The sequence below is a fragment of the Stigmatopora argus genome, chromosome 22 (assembly GCF_051989625.1).
Source record: "Stigmatopora argus isolate UIUO_Sarg chromosome 22, RoL_Sarg_1.0, whole genome shotgun sequence".
Classification (NCBI taxonomy): domain Eukaryota; kingdom Metazoa; phylum Chordata; class Actinopteri; order Syngnathiformes; family Syngnathidae; genus Stigmatopora; species Stigmatopora argus.
In genome coordinates, this window is record NC_135408.1 from 9,354,084 (window position 1) to 9,374,534 (window position 20,451).

At 41.5% G+C, this 20,451-nt stretch overlaps 4 protein-coding genes and 2 long non-coding RNA genes across 10 annotated transcripts; 3 read left to right on the forward strand and 3 right to left on the reverse strand.

Annotated features, from left to right (window-relative positions):
- The first annotated feature begins 408 nt into the window (after positions 1–408).
- Positions 409–5,381, forward strand: orai2 (ORAI calcium release-activated calcium modulator 2). 3 transcript variants are annotated; one of them, XM_077591788.1, is made up of 8 exons: positions 409–750; positions 1,716–1,975; positions 2,310–3,455; positions 3,537–3,615; positions 3,719–3,811; positions 4,617–4,760; positions 4,824–4,905; positions 5,101–5,381. In XM_077591788.1, exons 2-3 carry the CDS (start codon positions 1,721–1,723, stop codon positions 2,841–2,843), a joined length of 789 nt encoding a protein of 262 aa, XP_077447914.1. In that variant the 5' UTR covers positions 409–750; positions 1,716–1,720; the 3' UTR covers positions 2,844–3,455; positions 3,537–3,615; positions 3,719–3,811; positions 4,617–4,760; positions 4,824–4,905; positions 5,101–5,381. The 3 variants fall into 3 exon arrangements, with proteins under 3 accessions (XP_077447914.1, XP_077447917.1, XP_077447916.1); XM_077591791.1 differs by having other exon boundaries at positions 4,831–4,905; XM_077591790.1 differs by having other exon boundaries at positions 3,719–3,806.
- Positions 4,459–6,723, reverse strand: LOC144067817 (uncharacterized). The gene is made up of 4 exons (XR_013298043.1): positions 6,494–6,723; positions 6,249–6,348; positions 6,097–6,188; positions 4,459–4,924 (listed from the first exon to the last, which is right to left on the reverse strand). It is a non-coding gene; the product is annotated as an uncharacterized LOC144067817 (long non-coding RNA).
- Positions 5,772–6,380, forward strand: LOC144067816 (uncharacterized). 2 transcript variants are annotated; one of them, XR_013298042.1, is made up of 3 exons: positions 5,772–5,967; positions 6,061–6,182; positions 6,262–6,380. XR_013298042.1 is itself a non-coding variant. In XM_077591792.1 (3 exons), the coding sequence occupies exons 1-3, from the start codon at positions 5,807–5,809 to the stop codon at positions 6,358–6,360; spliced, it is 312 nt and encodes a 103-aa protein (XP_077447918.1). In that variant the 5' UTR covers positions 5,772–5,806; the 3' UTR covers positions 6,361–6,380. The 2 variants fall into 2 exon arrangements, 1 of the variants encoding a protein (XP_077447918.1); XM_077591792.1 differs by having other exon boundaries at positions 6,131–6,182.
- Positions 6,724–9,741: 3,018 nt separating the features above from the next.
- bckdk (branched chain ketoacid dehydrogenase kinase) lies at positions 9,742–15,733 on the reverse strand. Its single transcript, XM_077591787.1, has 11 exons — positions 15,311–15,733; positions 14,040–14,108; positions 13,855–13,965; positions 13,076–13,123; positions 12,315–12,434; positions 12,135–12,233; positions 11,997–12,070; positions 11,729–11,857; positions 11,533–11,622; positions 11,296–11,451; positions 9,742–10,875 (listed from the first exon to the last, which is right to left on the reverse strand). Exons 1-11 carry the CDS (start codon positions 15,548–15,550, stop codon positions 10,731–10,733), a joined length of 1,281 nt encoding a protein of 426 aa, XP_077447913.1. The 5' UTR covers positions 15,551–15,733; the 3' UTR covers positions 9,742–10,730.
- Positions 15,304–19,790, forward strand: LOC144067818 (uncharacterized). Its single transcript, XR_013298044.1, has 3 exons — positions 15,304–16,334; positions 17,755–19,346; positions 19,485–19,790. It is a non-coding gene; the product is annotated as an uncharacterized LOC144067818 (long non-coding RNA).
- lrwd1 (leucine-rich repeats and WD repeat domain containing 1) lies at positions 15,825–19,873 on the reverse strand. Of its 2 annotated transcripts, XM_077591786.1 has the most exons (15): positions 19,786–19,873; positions 19,483–19,717; positions 19,217–19,336; positions 18,996–19,142; positions 18,730–18,801; positions 18,420–18,662; positions 18,165–18,279; positions 17,988–18,082; positions 17,678–17,888; positions 17,198–17,270; positions 16,924–17,067; positions 16,769–16,866; positions 16,494–16,652; positions 16,275–16,384; positions 15,825–16,210 (listed from the first exon to the last, which is right to left on the reverse strand). In XM_077591786.1, the coding sequence occupies exons 1-15, from the start codon at positions 19,863–19,865 to the stop codon at positions 16,064–16,066; spliced, it is 2,049 nt and encodes a 682-aa protein (XP_077447912.1). In that variant the 5' UTR covers positions 19,866–19,873; the 3' UTR covers positions 15,825–16,063. The 2 variants fall into 2 exon arrangements, with proteins under 2 accessions (XP_077447912.1, XP_077447911.1); XM_077591785.1 differs by having other exon boundaries at positions 15,825–16,384.
- Positions 19,874–20,451: the final 578 nt, after the last annotated feature.

A 20,451-nucleotide genomic window follows, 5' to 3' on the forward strand; every position in this document is an offset into this window, starting at 1 on the left:
TGGGTCAGCAACACCGAGGATAGATTTTTGGAGGGATCTACCACAAAAAAAGCCATAAATAGAGGGGCTTCATAAATAGCAAATGGCAGTATTACAGTAGTTGCTGAGCTGCACACTTAATAGCTCCCTGAGGCTATCCACTTACAAAATTAAAAAAAAATGCAAAAAAACAAGTACTGTATGCAAAGGTCATCATTCCACCTCAATATGTTGTGGTATTTAGCAAGAGAGATTTTTTTCTTTCTTTTGAATGTATTTATTACTATTAGAAATATTCCTTTTTTTAATTTTCAGAATAAGTCATTCAATTCATTCATTCGTTTTAATTTAAATGATTCTTCATGAAAGGGTTAAAAACATTTGCGTTCTTTTCAAATCTAAACTTGATGACCAGAAAACCGGTTTTAATTTGAAAGCATATCCAGCCGGAAACACGCTTGGACTTCCCGACGTCTGGCGAGGAAGATGACAACTGGACTAAAGCGTGTCGCTAAAACAAAACTGATTGTGTAGAAAACAACTTGGATTTGTCATAAAATGTTCATTTTAAAAGTCCAACAGAGTTTGAGAACGAGTGCAGTCGAATTTCTTCTTGTGGAGGAAGTGGAGAAGTCAAGTAACTGCAAATGAAACCCGGAAGCGGTTACCTCCCACGACTTCAGGAAACCAAGGCGTGTGTTAAACGCCACTTTGGCGGATCGCTTTATTACACTGCTTTATTCCACACTGGAACATCACTTTGAAGCCCAGGTGAGTCCAAAGTTTTACATGTCATCTTTCATCTGAAGGGGAATCGCGATCAAAATGGCTCAGGCCAAGTATTTGGCTAACTAGAAAACAACTCTTAAGGGGTTCCCCCCCTCCGATTTTTGATTTTGCAAAGCTAAACCGAGTAGAAGAATCTGTAAAAATCCAACGTTTCCTCTTGAAAATGTGTTACAAATCGTGATTTCTAGAGGCGTATTACTTTAGCTAAAGTGTGTAAACGGATCCCACTTTTGACTAGGCAGAGTTTTAAATATCCGTGCAGCTGGGGCTGATGAGAAAGTGCACTCAACAACTAAAATCCTCAACAAACAATGTTTTCTGCAAAGACGCCCAACAAAAATGCGTTATTTATGAGTACTGGTCTTAAAACTAGCTCCAAACTATCAGCGATTGTCACTAATTAGTCTTACTTTATTGTGATTTTCGCTCATAGAACGCGGAAGACAATTATAGCATTTACTTATACGGAGCATTTGGTAAAGCAGCACTTTCTGGAAAATTAAGCCAATATTTTGTTCAAATTTAGAGCTAAACATTGTTTAAAATCCGGTGTCCATGGTTAGCATCTTAACTATGTATTTTTGAATAAGTGTTGCACTCTAACATTAATGTTTTATCTACCTTTATATTGAATATTAAATATAAAACCTTATGTAACTAAATATTCAACTAATATGCGATTTCAAGCACGAGGAGCTCTGTTAAGCAATGAGGAAAATCCACAATATTAATTATTTTATAATGAATTAATGATTATGTCCTGATATTTTGTTTCACTGGTCTTCGGGGGGCTGAGTTATACAAAGTGACAACTGACCCCACTCTCCCTTAATAGAAACTCAAATTTATCTGTGTAGCGCTTTCACACAAGCTGAAAAAAAAAACGTAGCAGCCAACAAAAGGGGTGTTTCATGGTCTTAAAGTTGTGCGCATTTCTTTTAAATCAGGCATTATGAGCAGAGAGCTCAACATGCCTACGGGCTTGCCAGCCGCTGGCATGACAGAGCGGGCCCCGGACGTCCCTAGCAGCAGCTGTGGCGCCGGCGCCGGCATGGACTACCGTGACTGGGTGCGACGCAGCTACCTGGAGCTGGTCAGCTCCAACCACCACTCGGTGCAGGCGCTTTCCTGGAGGAAGCTTTACCTGAGCCGGGCCAAGCTTAAGGCCTCCAGCAGGACCTCTGCGTTGCTCTCCGGCTTCGCCATGGTCAGTCACTACCCTTTCGTGCTTAAAGTTGCACTGTTGTAGATACGGTACTCGGACGTTTGGTCGACCGGACGTCTGTCGACACACCTTCCGGGCGACCAATCGACCGTGTACCATACTTTAGGTACTGAAGTGGCACTTAAATTACAATATTGTTATCGGAGAACACGAAGAAATAATGTCATGTCATTTAGTTTCCATGGGCTGGTCCACCCACCCAAAAATTTTTGTGTGGCAGTAGTAGTCTTTTTTTTAATTTTGAGCTAAAAAATGGTATGAGAGCAATCAACAGCAGTTTTCGTAACGAGTGTCCAATTGTATGTTTCGGTGCAAGGTGGCCATGGTGGAGGTGCAGCTGGAGATGGAGTACAATTACCCGCGAGAGCTGTTGGTGGCGTTCAGCGTATGCACCACGGTGCTGGTGGCCGTGCACCTGTTCGCCCTGCTGATCAGCACGTGCATCCTGCCCAACGTGGAGGCGGTCAGCAATATCCACAACCTCAACTCGGTCAGCGAATCGCCGCACGAGCGCATGCACCACTACATCGAGATGGCCTGGGGCTTCTCCACCGCGCTGGGCATCCTGCTCTTCCTGGCCGAGGTGGTGCTCCTCTGCTGGATCAAGTTCCTGCCCGTGGACTCGAGCGCCGCGCCGGCGGCGGACGTCAAAAGGGACAGCGGCTGGCACGCGGCCTTGGCGGCCACTGTCATCATGGTGCCCGTGGGCGCCGTCTTCGTGGTGTTTACCGTCCACTTCTACCGCTCGCTGGTGCGCCACAAGACGGAGCGCCATCACCAGGAGATTGAGGAGCTGCACAAGATCAAGGTGCAGCTGGACGGCCAGGAGAGGGCGTTGCATGTGGTTTGACCTTGCCTCATTTTCATATTTATACGTGTCTTTTGTCCGGCTCTCTCCCTATTTATTCTACAAGGACAACTTAAAGTATGCTTTTGTGCTTCCTAGGCCTTAAGGCCCACACTGTAGATGTCACATGGATGTAGAATAGCTGTAACTTGCTCACGTTTTGAGCAATTTTCAAACACCACAGATTTTGATAACTACCCAAGATGCCTTACAATGTACAGTCGTTTTAGCTCAACGACTACATTGTATAGCAAGACTTCCAAAAAATGCCCATGTATAGTAAGGCTTTTTTTAAAATGCCCATTTATATTAAAGCTTTTTTTTTAAATGCCCATGTATAGTAAGGCTTCTTTTCTTCAAAACGAGCCTAATTGTAAGATCGTTGTGCAAACTATTCTTATATTGTTTGATCACCTGTTTGAGTTGTAAAGTGACAAGTTGGAGGACATGGGTCTTGATCCAATTACCTATAGCATGGTAAGCAGGTGCCTTACCATTTGAGCTATGTTCCCACCCTTTTCCCTACTGTGCCACGGACTGGCTCACTATATATCTGTTGGAGTTGTAAAGTGACAAGTTGGAGGATGCAGGATTCGATCTACTGCCTCTCACATGGTAAGTGGACGTCTTACCTGTTGACATAACTTCCCACCTCCCTGTTAAGTCACTGAACGGCTCACTACATTTCCTTTTCAGCCATCAAGTGACAATTTGAACATGTCTTACCTGTTGAGTTAAGTTAAGTTGAATGACTCTGGAGGTGGCCACCCCTGAGGTATAGTAAGACTTTTTTTTCTTCAAAAAATGACCAGTTATAGTAAAAGCTTTCTTTTAAAATGCCCATGTATAGTAAGGCTTTTCTTTTTTTTAATTTGCAGGAAAGTGGACGTATCTGTTTCAGCCATCAAGTGACAAGTTGGATGATGTGGGATTCGATCCACAACCTCTCGCATGGCCACCCCTGATGTATAGTAAGACTTTTTCTGCTGTAAGCTTTTTTCTTCAAAAAACGACATAGTATAGTAAGGCTTTTTTTTTTTTTTTTAAAGACATAGTATAGTAAGGCTTTTTTCTTTTAAAAAACGACATAGAATAGTAAGTCATTTTTCTTAGAAAACGACATAGTATAGTAAGGCTTTTTTCTTTAAAAAAACGACATAATATAGTGAGGCTTTTTTCTTTCAAAAACGACATAGTATAGTAAGGCTTTTTTTTCTTTCAAAAACGACATAGTATAGTAAGGCTTTTTTTCTTAAAAAAACGACATAGTATAGTAAGGCTTATTTCTTTAAAAAAACAACCATGTATAGTAAAGCGTTTTTCTTAACAAAAATGACCATTATAGTAAGGCATATTTTCTTTAAAAAATGACCTTGTAGAGTAAGGCATATTTTCTTAAAAAATGACCTTGTAGAGTAAGGCATATTTTCTTAAAAAATGACCATGTATAGTAAGGCATACTTTCTTAAAAAATGACCATGTTTAGTAAGGCTTTTTTTCTTTAAAAATGACCATATATAGTAAGGCTTTTATTTATTTTAAAAAAACATATATATATATATAGTAAGGCTATATTCTTTAAAAATACAAAAACCCGCAGTGTGCGGCATTTGAGCAATAATAGTCATATTAAACTTTATTGTATACTTAATGAATGAATCTTGGCTTCTGGCTCATCCTCACAAGGCTCATGTAAGTACAAGATATTTGTTGAATAAGTTACAGCATGGAGGAAATGTTCCCCACAAGTTTACACCTTGCCTTGTTTGTTGACAGACTTGTACCTGCGCACCCCGGATTGCGCCTTCATCCAGGAGTCTCCGGCGCCCCAGTGAGCGGAGGCTGACATGGTCATGCTTTTGGACGGCTCCTGCAGATGCAGGCGGACGACTTTGCCGGATGGCAAATCCTCACCCATCTGTAAGTCCGATTGTCGTCGTCAACATCACAACTTTGGTCACGTGACCTTTATGTCATTCACAGCCTCCAGTCGGGAAGAGCTCGCTGACCGGCCGCAGAAGCAGTTGGGACAGATGCACGTCGCCACCGCCTTCGTCATGTCCAGGTTGAAAACCGTGTCGGCACTGTAAAGATATTAGTGTCGTAGGACAAAAAGGTTGTAATTTGAAATCCTAGCTAATAGCCAATGTCTTTTGATTTTTTAGGCCAATTATTTTAACAAAGTTTCATGTGATGATTAAATGTAAAATTTAATTTTTAAAGTTTTTTTTAGTAAAAGGTAGTTATTTTTATGTCACAGGTGCCTCTCCCAACCAAGCGTACGTCTGCGGGACGCGAACCAGCCTCCACTCGGCGGTAGGTGCATACTCTACTGTGTGCGCCAAGGGAACCACCCACACACCCACTAAACTTCGGCTGGCCAGGTATTTTCTGTAAGTGGGCGTGCAACTCATTTGACTAAGTGTATAAGCGACCTCCCTAAAAAGTAAAGTCCTGCCGATTGCGTTTCGTTGCCAGTGCGACGCAAACGTATTTCAGACCAATAAAAATGTTTGGGTGGCAATTTGACATCCTAGCTAATAGCCAGTGTCTTTTGATTTTTTTAGGCCAATTATTTTAACAAAGTTTGATGTGATGATTAAATGTAATATTTAATTTTTAAAGTTTTTTTTAGTAAAAGGTAATTATTCTCATGTCGCAGGTGGCTCTCCCCGCCGAAGGCGGGGAGAGGCACCAAGAGTACGTCTGCGGGACGCGAACCAGCATCTGCTCGACGGTAGGCGCATGCTCTACCGTGCGTGGTAAAGGGCCCTCCCACCGTCCCACTAAACTTCGACCGGCTAAGTATTTTCGGTAAGAGGGCGCTCAAGGAATTTGGCTAAGTGTGCAAGCCAGTGTCTTTTTATTTTTTAGGCCAATTATTTTAACAAAGTTTGATGTGATGATTAAATGTACAAAAAAAAATTAATTTTTAAAGTTTTTTTTAGTAAAAGGTAATTATTCTCATGTCGCAGGTGGCTCTCCCCGCCGAAGGCGGGGAGAGGCACCAAGAGTACATCTGCGGGACGCGAACCAGCCTCCACTCGGCGGTAGGCGCATACTCCACTGTGTGCGCCAAGGGGCCCACCCACACACCCACTAAACTTGGACAGGCCAAGTATTGTCGGTAGGAGGGCGCACGACTCAATTGACTAAGTGTATAAGCCACCGCCCTAAAAAGTATGGTCCTGCCCACTCGATTTTTATTTGACCTGAAAAGTGACAAGTTGGAGGAGGCGGGGAATCAACCGATTACCTTTTGTATGGTAAGTTTGTGCTCTCCTATTGAGGCCAAGTCAACCACCTGGTGAAATCGACATCCTACGTCACCGCCATCCGCAGGTGAGTCTAAGAAAAACAAAAAAGAAATATTTTCTGCACAGCAACATGAATGTCTGTTAAACTTACTTTTTGTCTTCAGGTGTCCTCGCTCTCCACAGTTTGGGAAACCTTTTCGTTGGAAGACTGTCCATCCCACAAGTCATCCATTTTTGCCTTTGTCACTAATCTGAAAAAATAAAAATAAAAGTTGACAGCAAATCTATTATGTGACCTTGACTGTGATTTATAAGAAATATTTTTTTTCATTCTAAAAAGTTTTTTATGGCTATGCACACGCACTATGATCGCTGCAACAAGGCGAGATCACATACCGAGCCAATACGAAGGCGACCGGTTGGGGCGGCGCTTCATCCACAAGCTGGTCCCAAACCTACTCCATCCTGTCAGAGAGACCACAAGAAAAAAGCCTTACTATACATGGTCATTTTTTAAAGAAAAAAGCCTTACTATGTCGTTTTTTAAGAAAAAAAGCCTTACTATACTACGTCGTTTTTAAAGAAAAAAAAGCCTTACTATACTACGTTGTTGTTTTTTAAAGAAAAAAAAAGCCTTACTATACTGTCATTTTTTTTATAAATAATGCCTCAATTTTTTAACGAAAAAAAGCCTTACTATACTATGTCGTTTTTTTAATAAAAAAAATAGCTGTACTATACTGTGTTTTTTTAAAGAAAAAAGCCTTACTATACTATGCCGTTTTTAAAGAAAAAAGCCTTACTATACTATGTCGTTTTTAAAGAAAAAAGCCTTACTATACTATGTCGTTTTCTTTTAAAGATAAAAGCCTTACTATACTATGTCGTTTTTAAGAAAAAAAAGCCGTACTATACTATGTCATTTTTATGGAAAAAAGCCTTACTATACTATGTCGTTTTTTTAAGAAAAAAACATTACTATACTATGTCGTTTTTTATGAAAAAAGCCTTACTATACTATGTCGTTTTATTACCAAAAAAGCCTTACTATACTATGTCGTTTTATTACGAAAAAAGCCTTACTATACTATGTCGTTTTTTATAAAGAAAAAAGCCTTACTATGCTATGTTGTTTTTTTTATAAATAAAGCCTTGTTATAATTTGTGTCATTTTTTTACGGAAAAAAAGCCTTACTATACTATGTCGTTTTTTTAAGAAAAAAGCCTTACTATACTATGTCGTTTTATTAACAAAAAAGCCTTACTATACTATGTCGTTTTATTATGAAAAAAGCCTTACTATACTATGTCGTTTTTTATAAAGAAAAAAGCCTTACTATGCTATGGTTTTTTTTTTATAAATAAAGCCTTGTTATAATTTGTGTCATTTTTTTACGGAAAAAAAGCCTTACTATACTATGTCGTTTTTTAAGAAAAAAGCCGTACTATACTATGTCGTTTTTTAAGAAAAAAGCCTTACTATACTATGTCGTTTTTAAGAAATAAAAGCCTTACTATACTATGTCGTTTTTAAGAAAAAAAGCCTCACTATACTATGTCGTTTTTTAAGAAAAAAAAAGCTTACTATATATACTATGTCGTTTTTTTAAAGCTTTACTATATATACTATGTCATTTTTTAAAGAAAAAAGCCTTACTATATATACTATGTCATTTTTTACGGAAAAAGCCTTACTATATATACTATGTCGTTTTTGACGAAAAAAGCCTTACTATACATGGTCGTTTTTTATTTTAAAAAGGCCTTTCTATACATGGTTGTTTTTATTCAAAAAAGCCTTACTATACATGATCGTTTTTATTCAAAAAAGCCTTACTACACTATGTCGTTTTTTAAAAGAAAGCCTTACCATACTACGTCGTTTTTTAAAGAAAAAAAAGCCTTACCAAAAATAAATAAATACATCAAGTCGTCAGATTTTACCAATATTACTGGAGAGTGTCTTTCCACAATTAGGATTTTCGTTTTATGACAAATGGTCTATAAAGGAATTTCGAATTGAAAAAGTCATCATTGAGGAGTCTTTTTTTCTGCCCTTATGCGATCTTTGAAACGATTAAAAAACACTAAACGCAATTCGATTGGGAGATATTATGACTGCAAGTGGAACTATATCTTTATAGAAGCTTGCAATGTAGAAAACGGGAGCATTTCTTACCTTTTCGCCATGCGTCGAGTACACAAAAATCAGCCAACGTAAAAAACAACAACTTCTTAGTGGACTTCTGTTCATGTCCGTTAACAAACGTGTTTTGGTTGGAGCTGACCCAAATTAGGCCGTTTAGATCATGCGATTAAAAACCTGAAAAGACGTTTACAAACAAAACAAAGTGTACTGGTCAACGAAAACCCTTTTTTTCCATTGTCTTTTCCGGTCTGTTTCACTTCCGGCTCACCAATGTGACGTCAGTTCAGGGAACGCCCTCGACTTTTTTTCTTTCTTTTTTAAAATATAATAGTTTGAAATGAAAGCCTAGTCTTATGGGATGCTACGCCTTTATATCAAATCACAAGCCTTTATTGTCATCATACAGCTGTGTATAATGAACTGAGTCTTTATTTTAATGAAAAAATATACTGAACTACATAGTGATCAGTCAAACAACACTGGGATTTGAACCCCAGCTGCCCACATGGCAGTCAGGTGAATGAACCTCTACGCCACGTAGTGACAACACTTTATCTAGTGATTATTGGAAGGTCTTGACTACACATGGTTGTTTCTATTTAAACGGAAAAAAATCATTCCCAACTGGGATTCGAACCCCAACTGCCTACATGGCAATCAGGTGAGTGAACCTCTACACCATGAAGTGAACACACTTTACTCTGTCATTATTGGAAAGTCTTGACTACACATATATAGAAATATCAAGGGAAAATGTTTCCCAACCGGGATTCAAACCACACCTGCCCGCACGGCAGTCAGGTGAACGAACCTCTACGCCATGAAGTGGCCACACTTTACCTTGTGATTATTGGAAGGTCTTGACTACACATGGTTGTTTCTATTTAAGGGAAAAATAATTCCCAACTGGGATTCGAACCCCAACTGTCTACATGGTAGCCAGGTGAACAAACCTCTACACCATGAAGTGGCCACACCTTACTTTGTCATTTTGGGGAACCCTTGACTACACAAGGCCGTCTGTATTTAAGGGAAAATGACACCACATCAGGAATCGAACCACACTTGCTACTAAGTCACGGAACGACATAATATATTTCTTTATCAATCGTGAAGAGACAAGTTGGATGACTGTGGGATTCGATCCACAACCTCTCGCATGGTAGGCGGATGGCTTACCTGTTGAGGTAAGCTATCACCCACCTCCCTACTAAGTCACGGAACGACATACTATATTTCTTTTTCGGTCATGAAGTGACAAGTTGGATGACAGTGGGATTCGATCCACAACCTCTCGCATGGTAAGTGGACATCTTACCTGTTGAGTTAAGTTCCCACCCACCTCCTTACTAAGTCACTAAATGGCTCACTACATTTCCATTTCAGCCGTCAAGTGACAAGTTGAAGGATACCTTTCACGTCATGAGCTATAATCCCACCCTAGTTGATTTTAGGGCAGATGGAGGAAGTTTTCAAAAAATGATGTTTTGATAAGTCAGCGATGCAAACAAGTTTTAATGTGGCGAATGAAACAAGGAAAAATTACTAATAAAATAATCAATGAAACAGTCACGATTTCTACTGGAAATACTTTTTTTGTTAATGGAAGAAAATGAAAAATTCTGCAACTACATGTTCGCACTTCAATTTTCTTTTTCAGTCAGCCGGCGTTTTTCCACCAGCAGATGGCGGACTCACTCGCCTTTTTAACGTTTCTCAGATGCATTACAACTAAATATTTACACAAGATCTATTCATACAAATTTTGAAGTGTCGGTAAAATGCCTGAATCAACTCAATGTATTGTCCAGCAGCAGCAAAAATCTTCAAAATAATCGAAAAACAGGTCAATTCAGAGGCTAAATAAAAGCAGGCATTTCCAAAATTCACGTGCCACTGACGATGATGGATGTCCAATCGTGTAGCTCTTAAAATCGGAGTAAAAACCCTTTAAATGATTTAGTCCCAAATTCAAGTGGATTGGCTGTGGATGCTGTCAATGGCGACCAATGAGATTAAATTTTTTGGGGGAGGAATAAAAATGCCTCCACTCACTTTAGTTGGCCAATGAACAACACAGACAAAAAAAACAGTGCTACCCTAACATAGCAAAAGTCAAAGTTACAAAAAGCAACAAAGGCAACAAGAATCTAATTGAGGAACATTGCGGTGAAAAAGGCAATACTTTCCCCCCAAAATTATCTACCGATTCAAAAATTGAAGATCAAGAGGTACTCTTACTTTTTTTTGGCAGTTGAGTTAATCCTTCTTTTTTCCTTGCTGGAGGTTCTTCGTGACCAGTAACTTTTTTTAATGCCATCATGCACAGTTTGTCCCGATAAACTAGTAATTGAAAAAAAAGAGACCTCAATTTGAGAGCTAACATAGCTTATAATCCGTCTAAGGCAGAAAAAAAGAAAAACAGAAAAAGGAAAGGATGCTCAAAACAAATCGAACAATTGCAGGAATGGCTACAGACCCCATTCACACACGGAAGCTTTCGCCCTTGCCGTCGATGTGGCGCAGTCGCAAGTAGACGTCGGTGCCGACACCTTGCATGGATTGAACGGACAGCGATCCCCCGAGGTACTCGGCGTATGCGCGTGATGTGGGCAGCCCGAAACCGAACCTGCAAATAGAAAGAAAAAAAAAAGAAACAAACTTAAATGTTTACCATTTTGACGTGAAAAGTAAAACCTATTTTTTATGTTTGAACAAAGTTAACAATCTTACAAGAAAAAAAAAGACATGCTCAAAAATATGTTGTTTCCACAGATGAAACAATGATTTTTTGGATTTAAATCTAAATTTATTTATGTGCATTTGTGGATTTTGTGCTAAATGTTAAAATGAATAACAATCAAAGTTGTGTATTAGACTGATATTCATCGAATAACTTATTATAAAACTATAAAACATGTTTTTTTAAACACATTGGCTGCATTCACATTTAATGTCACTGAAACAATAGTCCCTCTTATTTCAAATTAATTGGACGGCTTTTGCTATGAATGACAGAGGATGAGTTAATAATGATTTAGTTCCCTACCCGTGCATGGGGCTGGACTGGTTGCCGCTGTTGGTGATGTTGTTGAACAAGTTGTTCATGCGAGGGTCCTGTGCGCTCTCCTCGGCCGTACTGAAGTGGTAATCCATCACCTTGTCGATGATGCCGTGCGGGATTCCACCGCCACGGTCCGAAATCCTGTAAGCGACAACATGGGAATCCGTCCAGCAGAGGCTTGCTTTCCTTGAAGGTGAGCAAAAATAACAACAAAAAAGGCACCTAATGACAAAGTCCATGTCGTTGTTGGCGATGGTGACCATCACATCGGGCACGTTGTAGGGAGTGTCCAAGTGGCTCTCCATAGTCGCCCTGACCCAAATCAACAAAACACAGGCAGACTAGTTAAGACATTCAATTCATTTATACTGGTATGACAATTTGACAGGGCAAAAGATATGATGGGAATCAACTGTACCTCATGGCATTCTTGAGCAGCTCGGGCAGGATGTAGTCGAGCGGGAGGGGGATGAAGGGGAAGCGCGCCGCCACGTGGCCATTGATGCGAACTCTGGGAGAGTTGCCGTACTGGTGCTCGCACAGACGCCTGCGCACACGCGGAAAGCGCCGTTAGCTAACTCGCCCAAGTGAAAACAAAACGGAGGCCACAGGTCAAAGCGATACGCTGACACAATCGACGCAAGAGATAACCTGCGGGGAGTTTATCTCGGTGAACGCTTGCTCACCTGGCAAAGTCCACCCACTTCTCGATGATCTTCTTGGGGGACAAACGTCTGCAGATGATACCCACAAAGTCCGCCTGCGACGGGAACGACAAGGTTAAGCGGCGGATGGCGAGGAAGAGGCGAAACGCATCGACGTACGTTGTCTTCGTGCAGGGCCAGGTGGTGCGTGGCCAACATGCGGATTCCCAGACGGGAGCACAGTGTCGTGTCCAGGAAGTTGAGGAGTATCGTCTCATCCTGGACGACCGAGAGAGAAAAAGGTGAGGCTTTCGAGTACTGCGGCTATCGAGAGTAACCCCAGGGGTGAGTTGGTCGTACCTGGATGTGCTTCCGACATTCCCGGAATCCCTGAGCCAACATGGTGACCACGTCCTTGTGGTCGTCCAGCAGCTGCTGCACCAGCTTGCAAAAGCGAGCCTCCATGTCCTGATCCTTAATCTGAAATTGGTTACCATCATGTTGCAGAGCCGGTGACTGGTGCTATCAATGGCAACTTGTGAGTATTTGGTTTATTTCATCTCATTTTATCCCATAGACTTGTTCAATCAATTTCCAGTTTATTTTATCGTGATTTTGAGCCACCTATGTTCATTTGAGGACATTTACAGGCCGTTTGCTGTCCATTTTGTGGCATCCACAAGGAACTCCTGTTGAATTGAGAGTACTTTATTAGGATTTCGAGCATTTCTTGTTGATTTTAGGGCAGTTCTGAGAACTTTTGCGTTAAAAAAAGTAATGACATTTGTACCATTGGAAACATGGTAGATTTAAAAGTATGAAGAAATTGAAAAGTGACTAACTTTTGTATGGCTTAATTTTGTGTTTTTTGTCATGTGTGAATGACAACATTTCTTCATTCACCCCCCGTTATCTAATTATGATTGTAGCCAGTAAAAATATGGTTTGTTTTCAAGGCTCTTTTGGTGAGAGAGGCACCAAGAAAGAGTGTTTATCTTCTTCAGTCACCAATGAGGAACTTGAACTTTATCTGACCCGGTGTGTGTTTACATTTATGTATACAGGGGTGTGTTCTGCGGGTGTGTGTTCTGCGAGTGTGTGGGTGCGTGCGTGTTACTCACAGATGGAAAGTCGCTGACCATGTGGTATGCTCTGATGTAGAGTTCATGCTGGAAGAGGAAAAAGAGGTTTGATTATTGTGCATGGTCAGCCACATTTTCAACACATTTTGTCATTCCCATAGAACTAAACAGCCTCATTTTTTTCCTTGACGACTAAAACAAATCATATTTAAAGGAGTCGCATGTTGATTGGACAAAGATGAAGAGTGTTTTGTACAACAAGGGAAGAAGAATGTGGGGGAAAGTTCAGTGGAGAAAAAAAGGCACGAGGCTTACAAAGGGGGGAGGTTGCTTCCCCGATGCCGTTCCACATGGATAAAACCAGGGGAACAATTGACACATGCATTGTAGTTGTGATTTAATGAACTCTTATGGATTGAGTGTTAAAAAACAAACTTAGTAAGTTTCACAATTAGGTTTCTGTGTCACATGAACGAAAACAGGACACGTGGAAAAGTATTATTCTTGACAAAAGAACACAACTCCTAGTTGTGAAGTAAAACATCAGGTAAATAGATGTAATACTAATAGAAATGATAAATTAAATAAATAAAAATAAAAAATAACAGTTAAGTGTGTTTGCTTGCTAACATACACGTGTGGAAGTTGCCCAGCAACCCGAGCCAGCAACGTTGCCTTTCGTGGAACTGCTAAGTGAGTCAAAGTTCACCCTCGCCGTGCCGTACTTAAATATCTTAACACATTCGCTGCCATTGACGATGATAGATGTTCAATCTGTCTGAACTGGGAGGAACTGACTGTGTTATGTGTGGTCTTACCACTTGCAGGATGGTCGGATTGCATCCGATGATGAAGGGCAGGCTGCGAAAACCTTTGATGCGGTGAGCGATGCGCACAGGGAGCTCCTTGTGCAGGTACTTGGCGCTGCTCTGGGAAATTGGACCACACGCTTACATGGAAGGAAGCCTTGGGACTCTGCGTGTTGACTGAGGGGAGTACTTACCAGGATGTGATGTCCGTCTGGTGACTTGCCGGCGTACAGCAAAGTGGCTAAGGTGAGTCGCACAGAAGCCTGAAAGATAACATCATCATAATGTTTTTCAAATGGTGTCGGAATGTCTACATCGAAATGCATTTTGTGTCTTGGAGGATTTCTGCAATTTAAAATAAGTGTGCTCAGCAGGGTATGTTATCGGTCTCATATGGAATTCATTTTAAGACTCGAATCTAGTGTGCTTCTTTCTGCAGTCTAAACAGAGAACAAAAACACAAGGAGGCAGCTGCTGATTTATGCACATGTGGAACTTTTGGAAACTCCCCCTTTTTTCTCTGGATGTTTTCTTTTTCTGGACTCACGTGCTGGAACTCAGCGTTGAGACAAAACAATTCGTGGAACTTGTTTACAAATTTAACATGTGGGACCCACTAGAATTATTTTTTAAAGGGTGTAGATTAGGAGCATGTGGAATTTAAATCTTATTTTGTTGTTTACTTTGATTTTTTTTTAACATTTAGAGGCCACGTGTGATGAACAGGGAAAAGAATGACTTGAATTTAGCCAAAATGACTGCAGATAAATAAGTATATTTGCTATACAAGTGAAAGACCATTCACCAAGTCAGTATCTTTACACAAATATAGTGCTTGTAACTATGTTGGACAAATATTGGGTTTTGCTTTGGCATTTATCAATCTTTTATTTTGGTCTTAACATGGAAATTAGAGGTGGCAAGGTTAAATATAATCCTACTAAGCGAGTTGGCAATAATATTTAAAATGTAAACAGAGAATTTATAGCCACAAAAAAATCCTGGTGCGTTCGCGGCTATGGAGTTAAATTCAGTAAAACAGAATGACAGGATAAAATGCAGGGGATTTATAATCTAAGTGTCCAACCTATTCGACAAAACGGTTTTAAGACAACAGTCAATAAAACACAATGATCAAAGAGTCGTATATCACATGAAAGAAAACAATCCGGGTTCGTTAAAAGTGACAAACTTGGCGTGTTGCTTATACGTAATTACCCACTGCCAACCGATCACAATTATATCAACGACATTACTAACCGAACGAGGTTATAACTTAGCGGTAGCACAAAAGTGGAAGTTCATGAATATATATGAATGGTACAGCTTATTGTTTTTAATTAAATATATATTGGATTTGAGGTCGCAAGAAAGGTCGGGTTAAAAAAAAAAATACTGTCAGTGAACACGTCTGAGTTCCAGCTAGCCATTAGCATCGCTATCGTACCACACGTAACATCCTCACCTTCTCCGCGGAAATGTCAATTGCAGACTGGTTATAAAACGATGTCACGGTCTTAGATCGCTCTCGAGCCAATTCAGTGATGCCCTGGAGGGACGACGTAGATCTCAGTCGGCGGCCGTCCGCGATCCATGTCAACGTCGGTGCTAGTGGTGCTGGTAGTAGTGGTGCCGTTGTGGTAGCCGGCGCGAGGAAGAGGCTGCTCAGCCTCGGCCTGGCCCGACTGGCAGCGCCGCTCAGCATCTCCGCGGCGAGAGAGGGGCTGGGGAGTTCGGCGCGGCCTGCTATGAGGCCATTAGTAGCTCGCGTCGCCCACCGTGCACAAGGGCACGTCCGCTTTGTTTCCGTACCAAGAGGGTACTAGTGGAAGGACGTCAAGTACTGGCCGCTAGTGTGGTTCAGAGGAGGCGGGGCAAAGGGTTCACCAGGAGACAGCGTATCGAATCACAGGCCAAATCAGGCTATTGGGGGCGGGACTTAAATCCACACGCAAACAATTATGAAGACGAGCCACTAGTAAATACTAACATGTATGTATTTCACCGGCCACAGGAGATATTCTACTGTTTACATTGTTTTGTTTTGCATGTCTGCTTCTAAATACAATGCATGTTTGCATACTGTAGTGGTACTTTACATTGCACATTATGTAACCAGTACCACTGACCTCTTTAGGTCTTGGAAAGTAATCCATTTTCATTCACGTGTCAACTCTCACAAGATATTTCAAGTAGTATTTGTAGACGGTTGAATTGTTCAAGGCGTCCTCTTCCACACCATCACTATGTTCTTGTCACTGAGGGCCACCAGGTACTGGAATTCGGGGTCCACGGCCACGCTGTTGATGGAGGGACCTTCCACCGGGCCGAGACCCTTGCGAACAGGGGCGGGCCACTGGAGCACCTGAGCGGAACAAGCGTGGGTTTAGCGGAACTGGAACATATTTTCTTCTGTGTCCCAAGCTCACCTCAGTGGGCTCTATTGGTTTTCCAGCCTGGAACTTCCCCTTCTGAAGATTAGGGACGTGGTAGGTCCACAATTTTCCTTCGTTGTCACCACACATGACGTAAGATCGACCTAGAAGCGGGCAAACTAGTTGTTTTGATGATGTGTTCTCAGAGAGAAAACAACTCACAGATATGCATCGCCCATTTACGTCTAGTGGAAAATGGGAGAAAGATTTTACCGGGACAGGTGTTGAGCGCCAAGTAAGGAATCTCTGTATTTGCCCAGCGCAGCTCGGCCAATACGGTGGCGCGCACGCGGCCGTTCTTGTCGGGCGGCTGCGATCGCGTTCGAGTCCAACTCCACAGATAGATGGAACTGTGCGTGAAGTTCTTGGAAGCTGATCATGACCATAAGAATAATATTAGCTCATTGCCATGAGCCAGAATGGGTAGTCAAAATGCTCGTTTCTTTTCAATCTCTACTGATAAATTTGGCTCATGAGTGTACACTTACCCACGATGTCATCAGAGAGGAAAGCGAGACCGTCCACGGTGTGGCAATTGAAATCTTTGTCTTCGTAAACAGGGAAGGTTACCTCTGCTTCTTTAGATCTTCAGGAGAAAATAGTTTTTTTTTGACCGCAGGGAGAGTAAATATTTAACACCCACCTCTTGGTGCCGCCCTTGGCCGCGAGTTGCGTGTTGTAGCAGTGTAGACCGTCCTCGCACGCCGCCAGGAGTTGCGCCTCGGGCTTGGTGGGCGGTAGACAAATGTGTAGCGGGGTCGAGCTGCTTTCCAATGTTAACAGTTGCCTGGAGGCCACAGAAATGACACAACGGGCTGCATTGGTGAATGACGTCAGGGTCAAATATTTTCAACGCAGCATTTTTTTTAAATTATAGTAGGAGAAATAAACTTCAAGAAGAAAAAAAAATGACTCACACTACTTTAAAGTTGTAGTTGCTGTCAATGCCGCCAATGTCCCACAACACAATCTTGTTGTCGTAAGAGCCCGCTACAAGAGAAAAGGGAACGGTGGCCGTTTAACGCATGAGTTTGAGTTTGATTTATTTAATAAAGAGACAGTACATATTAATGAACATGTATATGTAAACCCGCATATGCATACCTGTCAACCTCTGCCGATAACTGCCCTTATAAATGATTTTGATTCCCCTTACAAACCCCCCAAAAACCTTACAAACACCGTACGACTCGTACGGTGTTTGTAAGGTTTTTGGGGGGTTTGTAAGGGGAATCATAATCATTTATAAGGGCAGTTATCGGCAGAGGTTGACAGGTATGCATATGTGAGCGCCAAATCTTTAAGATTTTTTTTTTTATGATCACAAATGGTCATTTTTAAATGCGCCAATTGTGAAAGTGATCTTGAACTTTGTTGAGGTAATAGTGAGCACTTACTAAAGAGGAAGTTGCCTTGGCGGTGGTTAAAGCGAAGGATTGACACAGCCCTGCGACTAACGCGGAACTCTCCGTAGGCCACGTTGCAGCGGGGGTGGATCAGCTTCACCAAGCCTCTCTTTCCACCCGCCGCCAGAATCCTGCATGGCTGCGTTGAGGCTCCTCCCCCTCGGGACATCAAGATCGTGGACCAGGCCAGTGAGAAGAATTCCTGCATTGGACAAATAATAAATGTATTCATGTTACACGTCCAGTCCATTTTGACCGGAGGAGCGAATGAACGTTAGTGTCGATTGGACGTCTAACAAACCTCTCCTGAGATTTTATACTTCTTCATCACCATGCCAGTCTCACAGTCAATGAGGCACAAGGAGTCTCCACCACATGTTGCGACTAGGCGACTTCCTGCGCAACAAAAGAAGAAAAATGTGATGTCGTGATTACGATGGGTTTAGACAAGTTGGACTTTTGTACTGTATTGAATTACCTTCGGAGTCCAGCTGAGGCTGGAACGCACAGGACCAAATCTGAGTGGAGAAATCTTCCATGTTGTCCTGCTTGCTGTGACACTGCAGGACATGAAGAGGCTGCAGACGCACCGGCTGCGCAAAAGCACACAAATTATAGATCACTCTAAGTTTAACTCAATGGCTTCCATTGACAGTGCTAGACGTCCAATCCATTTGGATCATTTGATTTCTTAATCACTGTGTGTAATAAGAAATGAGTCTTGTTTGAATACCTGCGTCTTGTTGATGCTGTTCTTTAAATCATTACTTGACTCCTCCTCCCCTCCACTCTGAACTCCGTTGATCGGCGAGGCCTCTTTCTTGGCAAAGACGCGTCTGGGCGTCAAGGGACACTGACGCCCGGTGGCGGGATTCGCGTCGTCTTCGGGATCGGATCGCGCCTTTTTACGAGGAATCAGCCGCAAATCGCCGCAGTCTAACAGCGAAATTTCCTTCCTTTTCTTTGGGGTCGAGACCTTGTGGATGATAAGGACAGTACTGATGACATTTGTTTTTATTCTGGATTTATGAACTCCGCCTTACATTAATATTGGTTGACAAATCCTCCTTTGGTTCTGTCAGCGAGCGCAGATAATCCCTGGCCATAATCTCCACCTGACAGACACGAGAAGTAAACACAATAAAATAAATTGGGCGTCTGGTACCGTCAATGACAGCCAATAAGTCAAATATTCTAACTTTGCAGACCTATTGGCTGTGAAATTATAACTACAATACAACACTACAGCGCCGCCTAGCGGCCAAATTGTAAACAGCAACTTTTATGATTTAAAAAATACTTTCTTTACCTTCCATTTAGTGAAGTCGCTGATCGAATTGGGTCCATATTTCACCTTCTTCTGCGCCTCGTTAACAAAGTCCGTCACTAGGGCGGACATTTTCTTTGCCGTTGCAGGAACAGGGAGGCTGTAGCTCTTCTCCCACAGGGCAACCATCTACGGGACAGTTTGGAAGAAGATATCTTTAACCGGAAGCATGCTAGAGCGAGTGAAACGTCAAGTTTTCGTACCCGGGTCCTTAGGTTTTCCATGAACACAAAGCGTACGTGGTTGGCGGTACTGGTGATGTCTTTACCGTTGAAACTTCGCAACTTGGGCAGCAGCGACATTAGCTTGTAACTGTCGCTCACCTGCGGAAAAGTGAGTAAAATTGTTAAATGAAGCATTTTTGAAAGGAAGTCCACTTCCCATGTCTCATTAAATGGACAGAAGACACTTTTTTAAAAAAAATGTTTGTCAACCAAGTCGACATTGTAATAACATTTTCCACCCTTACAGTGATATAGAGGTTGTCCTCCATCATGACCTCCTCCAGGCTGGACAGCGACGCCATTGACGTGACGTCCTCCATCTGGTTGTCGCTGAGGTCCAAAAAGCGCAGTTTGGGCAGCTCCAAGTTTTTGGGGAACTCTTCCAGTCGGTTCCCGGATAAATCACAGTGCTCCAGGGACTGCAGGCAGGAAAACAGCTTGACCGGCAAGTCTGAAGATTTTAATTGTAGTTTGGAAAGGCTAAAAAGGATTTCAAGAGTTAGCGTTTGTAGGAGAAAAAAAATACCATTAAAATATTAAGTGCTTACTCTAATTTCTTGATCTCCTCGAGTCTGTTGGTTTTTGGAGAGCCTTTTTCCAGTAGGAATTTCTCTGTTATCTTCTCCATTGCTTCTCTGAAGTGAAGAATGGTTTTAGATTAAAAGATTGAGTCAAACAAAGAACAGTGATGGATGAGGCACAATCAATTCATACATAATTCAATGAAAACAATAGACAACTATGAATAACCAATGTGATCAAAAGGTCATTAGGAATCAGAGATTTAAAAGTTAATGGTCATGTTGTTTCCATGATTAGGCCCGTATGGAGACCTCCTACATCTTGATGTTGACTATTTTATCAATTGATGTACATACTGGGAAAAATATTAAATTTAACTAGGGCTTGTAAAAATTGAGCTATTTTCTCTTTTTGTTATGTCAACCCCAATTTTGGGGGGATCTTCGAGTCTTCCCCTATGTGCTACAAAACAACGATTTTACATACTATATCATCCCTGAAATATAAGTTACAGAGATAAATATTGAGAGAGAAGAAATGTGTTTTCTTTTTACAAGAATCGTCCACTGGTGAGTTAGCCACTTAAAAGATAATAGATGTATAATTCACTTTTAGTTTTAAGTTAACAAGAGTCTTTAAGGTTAAATGTGCCTCGTTGGTTGATAACTATGTAATAGATGGCATAAAAACGT

Bases quoted from the DNA above. Each gene is read 5' to 3' on its own strand.
- orai2 (XM_077591788.1), top strand. From the start codon at position 1,721: ATGAGCAGAGAGCTCAACATGCCTACGGGCTTGCCAGCCGCTGGCATG. The intron at 1,976-2,309 runs GTCAGTCACTAC...TTTCGGTGCAAG, and splicing joins TGCTCTCCGGCTTCGCCATG to GTGGCCATGGTGGAGGTGCA.
- LOC144067816 (XM_077591792.1), top strand. From the start codon at position 5,807: ATGTCGCAGGTGGCTCTCCCCGCCGAAGGCGGGGAGAGGCACCAAGAG. The intron at 5,968-6,130 runs GTAGGAGGGCGC...TCTCCTATTGAG, and splicing joins GGACAGGCCAAGTATTGTCG to GCCAAGTCAACCACCTGGTG. The intron at 6,183-6,261 runs GTGAGTCTAAGA...TTTTGTCTTCAG, and splicing joins TACGTCACCGCCATCCGCAG to GTGTCCTCGCTCTCCACAGT.
- bckdk (XM_077591787.1), bottom strand. From the start codon at position 15,550: ATGCTGAGCGGCGCTGCCAGTCGGGCCAGGCCGAGGCTGAGCAGCCTC. The intron at 12,234-12,314 runs GTACGACCAACT...TCGGTCGTCCAG, and splicing joins AATGTCGGAAGCACATCCAG to GATGAGACGATACTCCTCAA. The intron at 11,623-11,728 runs GTACAGTTGATT...GATTTGGGTCAG, and splicing joins CTGCTCAAGAATGCCATGAG to GGCGACTATGGAGAGCCACT.
- lrwd1 (XM_077591785.1), bottom strand. From the start codon at position 19,865: ATGGAGAAGATAACAGAGAAATTCCTACTGGAAAAAGGCTCTCCAAAA. The intron at 18,802-18,995 runs GTAAAGAAAGTA...CGTGTCTGTCAG, and splicing joins GCGACTTCACTAAATGGAAG to GTGGAGATTATGGCCAGGGA. The intron at 17,068-17,197 runs GTGAGTCATTTT...TGTGGCCTCCAG, and splicing joins AACTACAACTTTAAAGTAGT to GCAACTGTTAACATTGGAAA.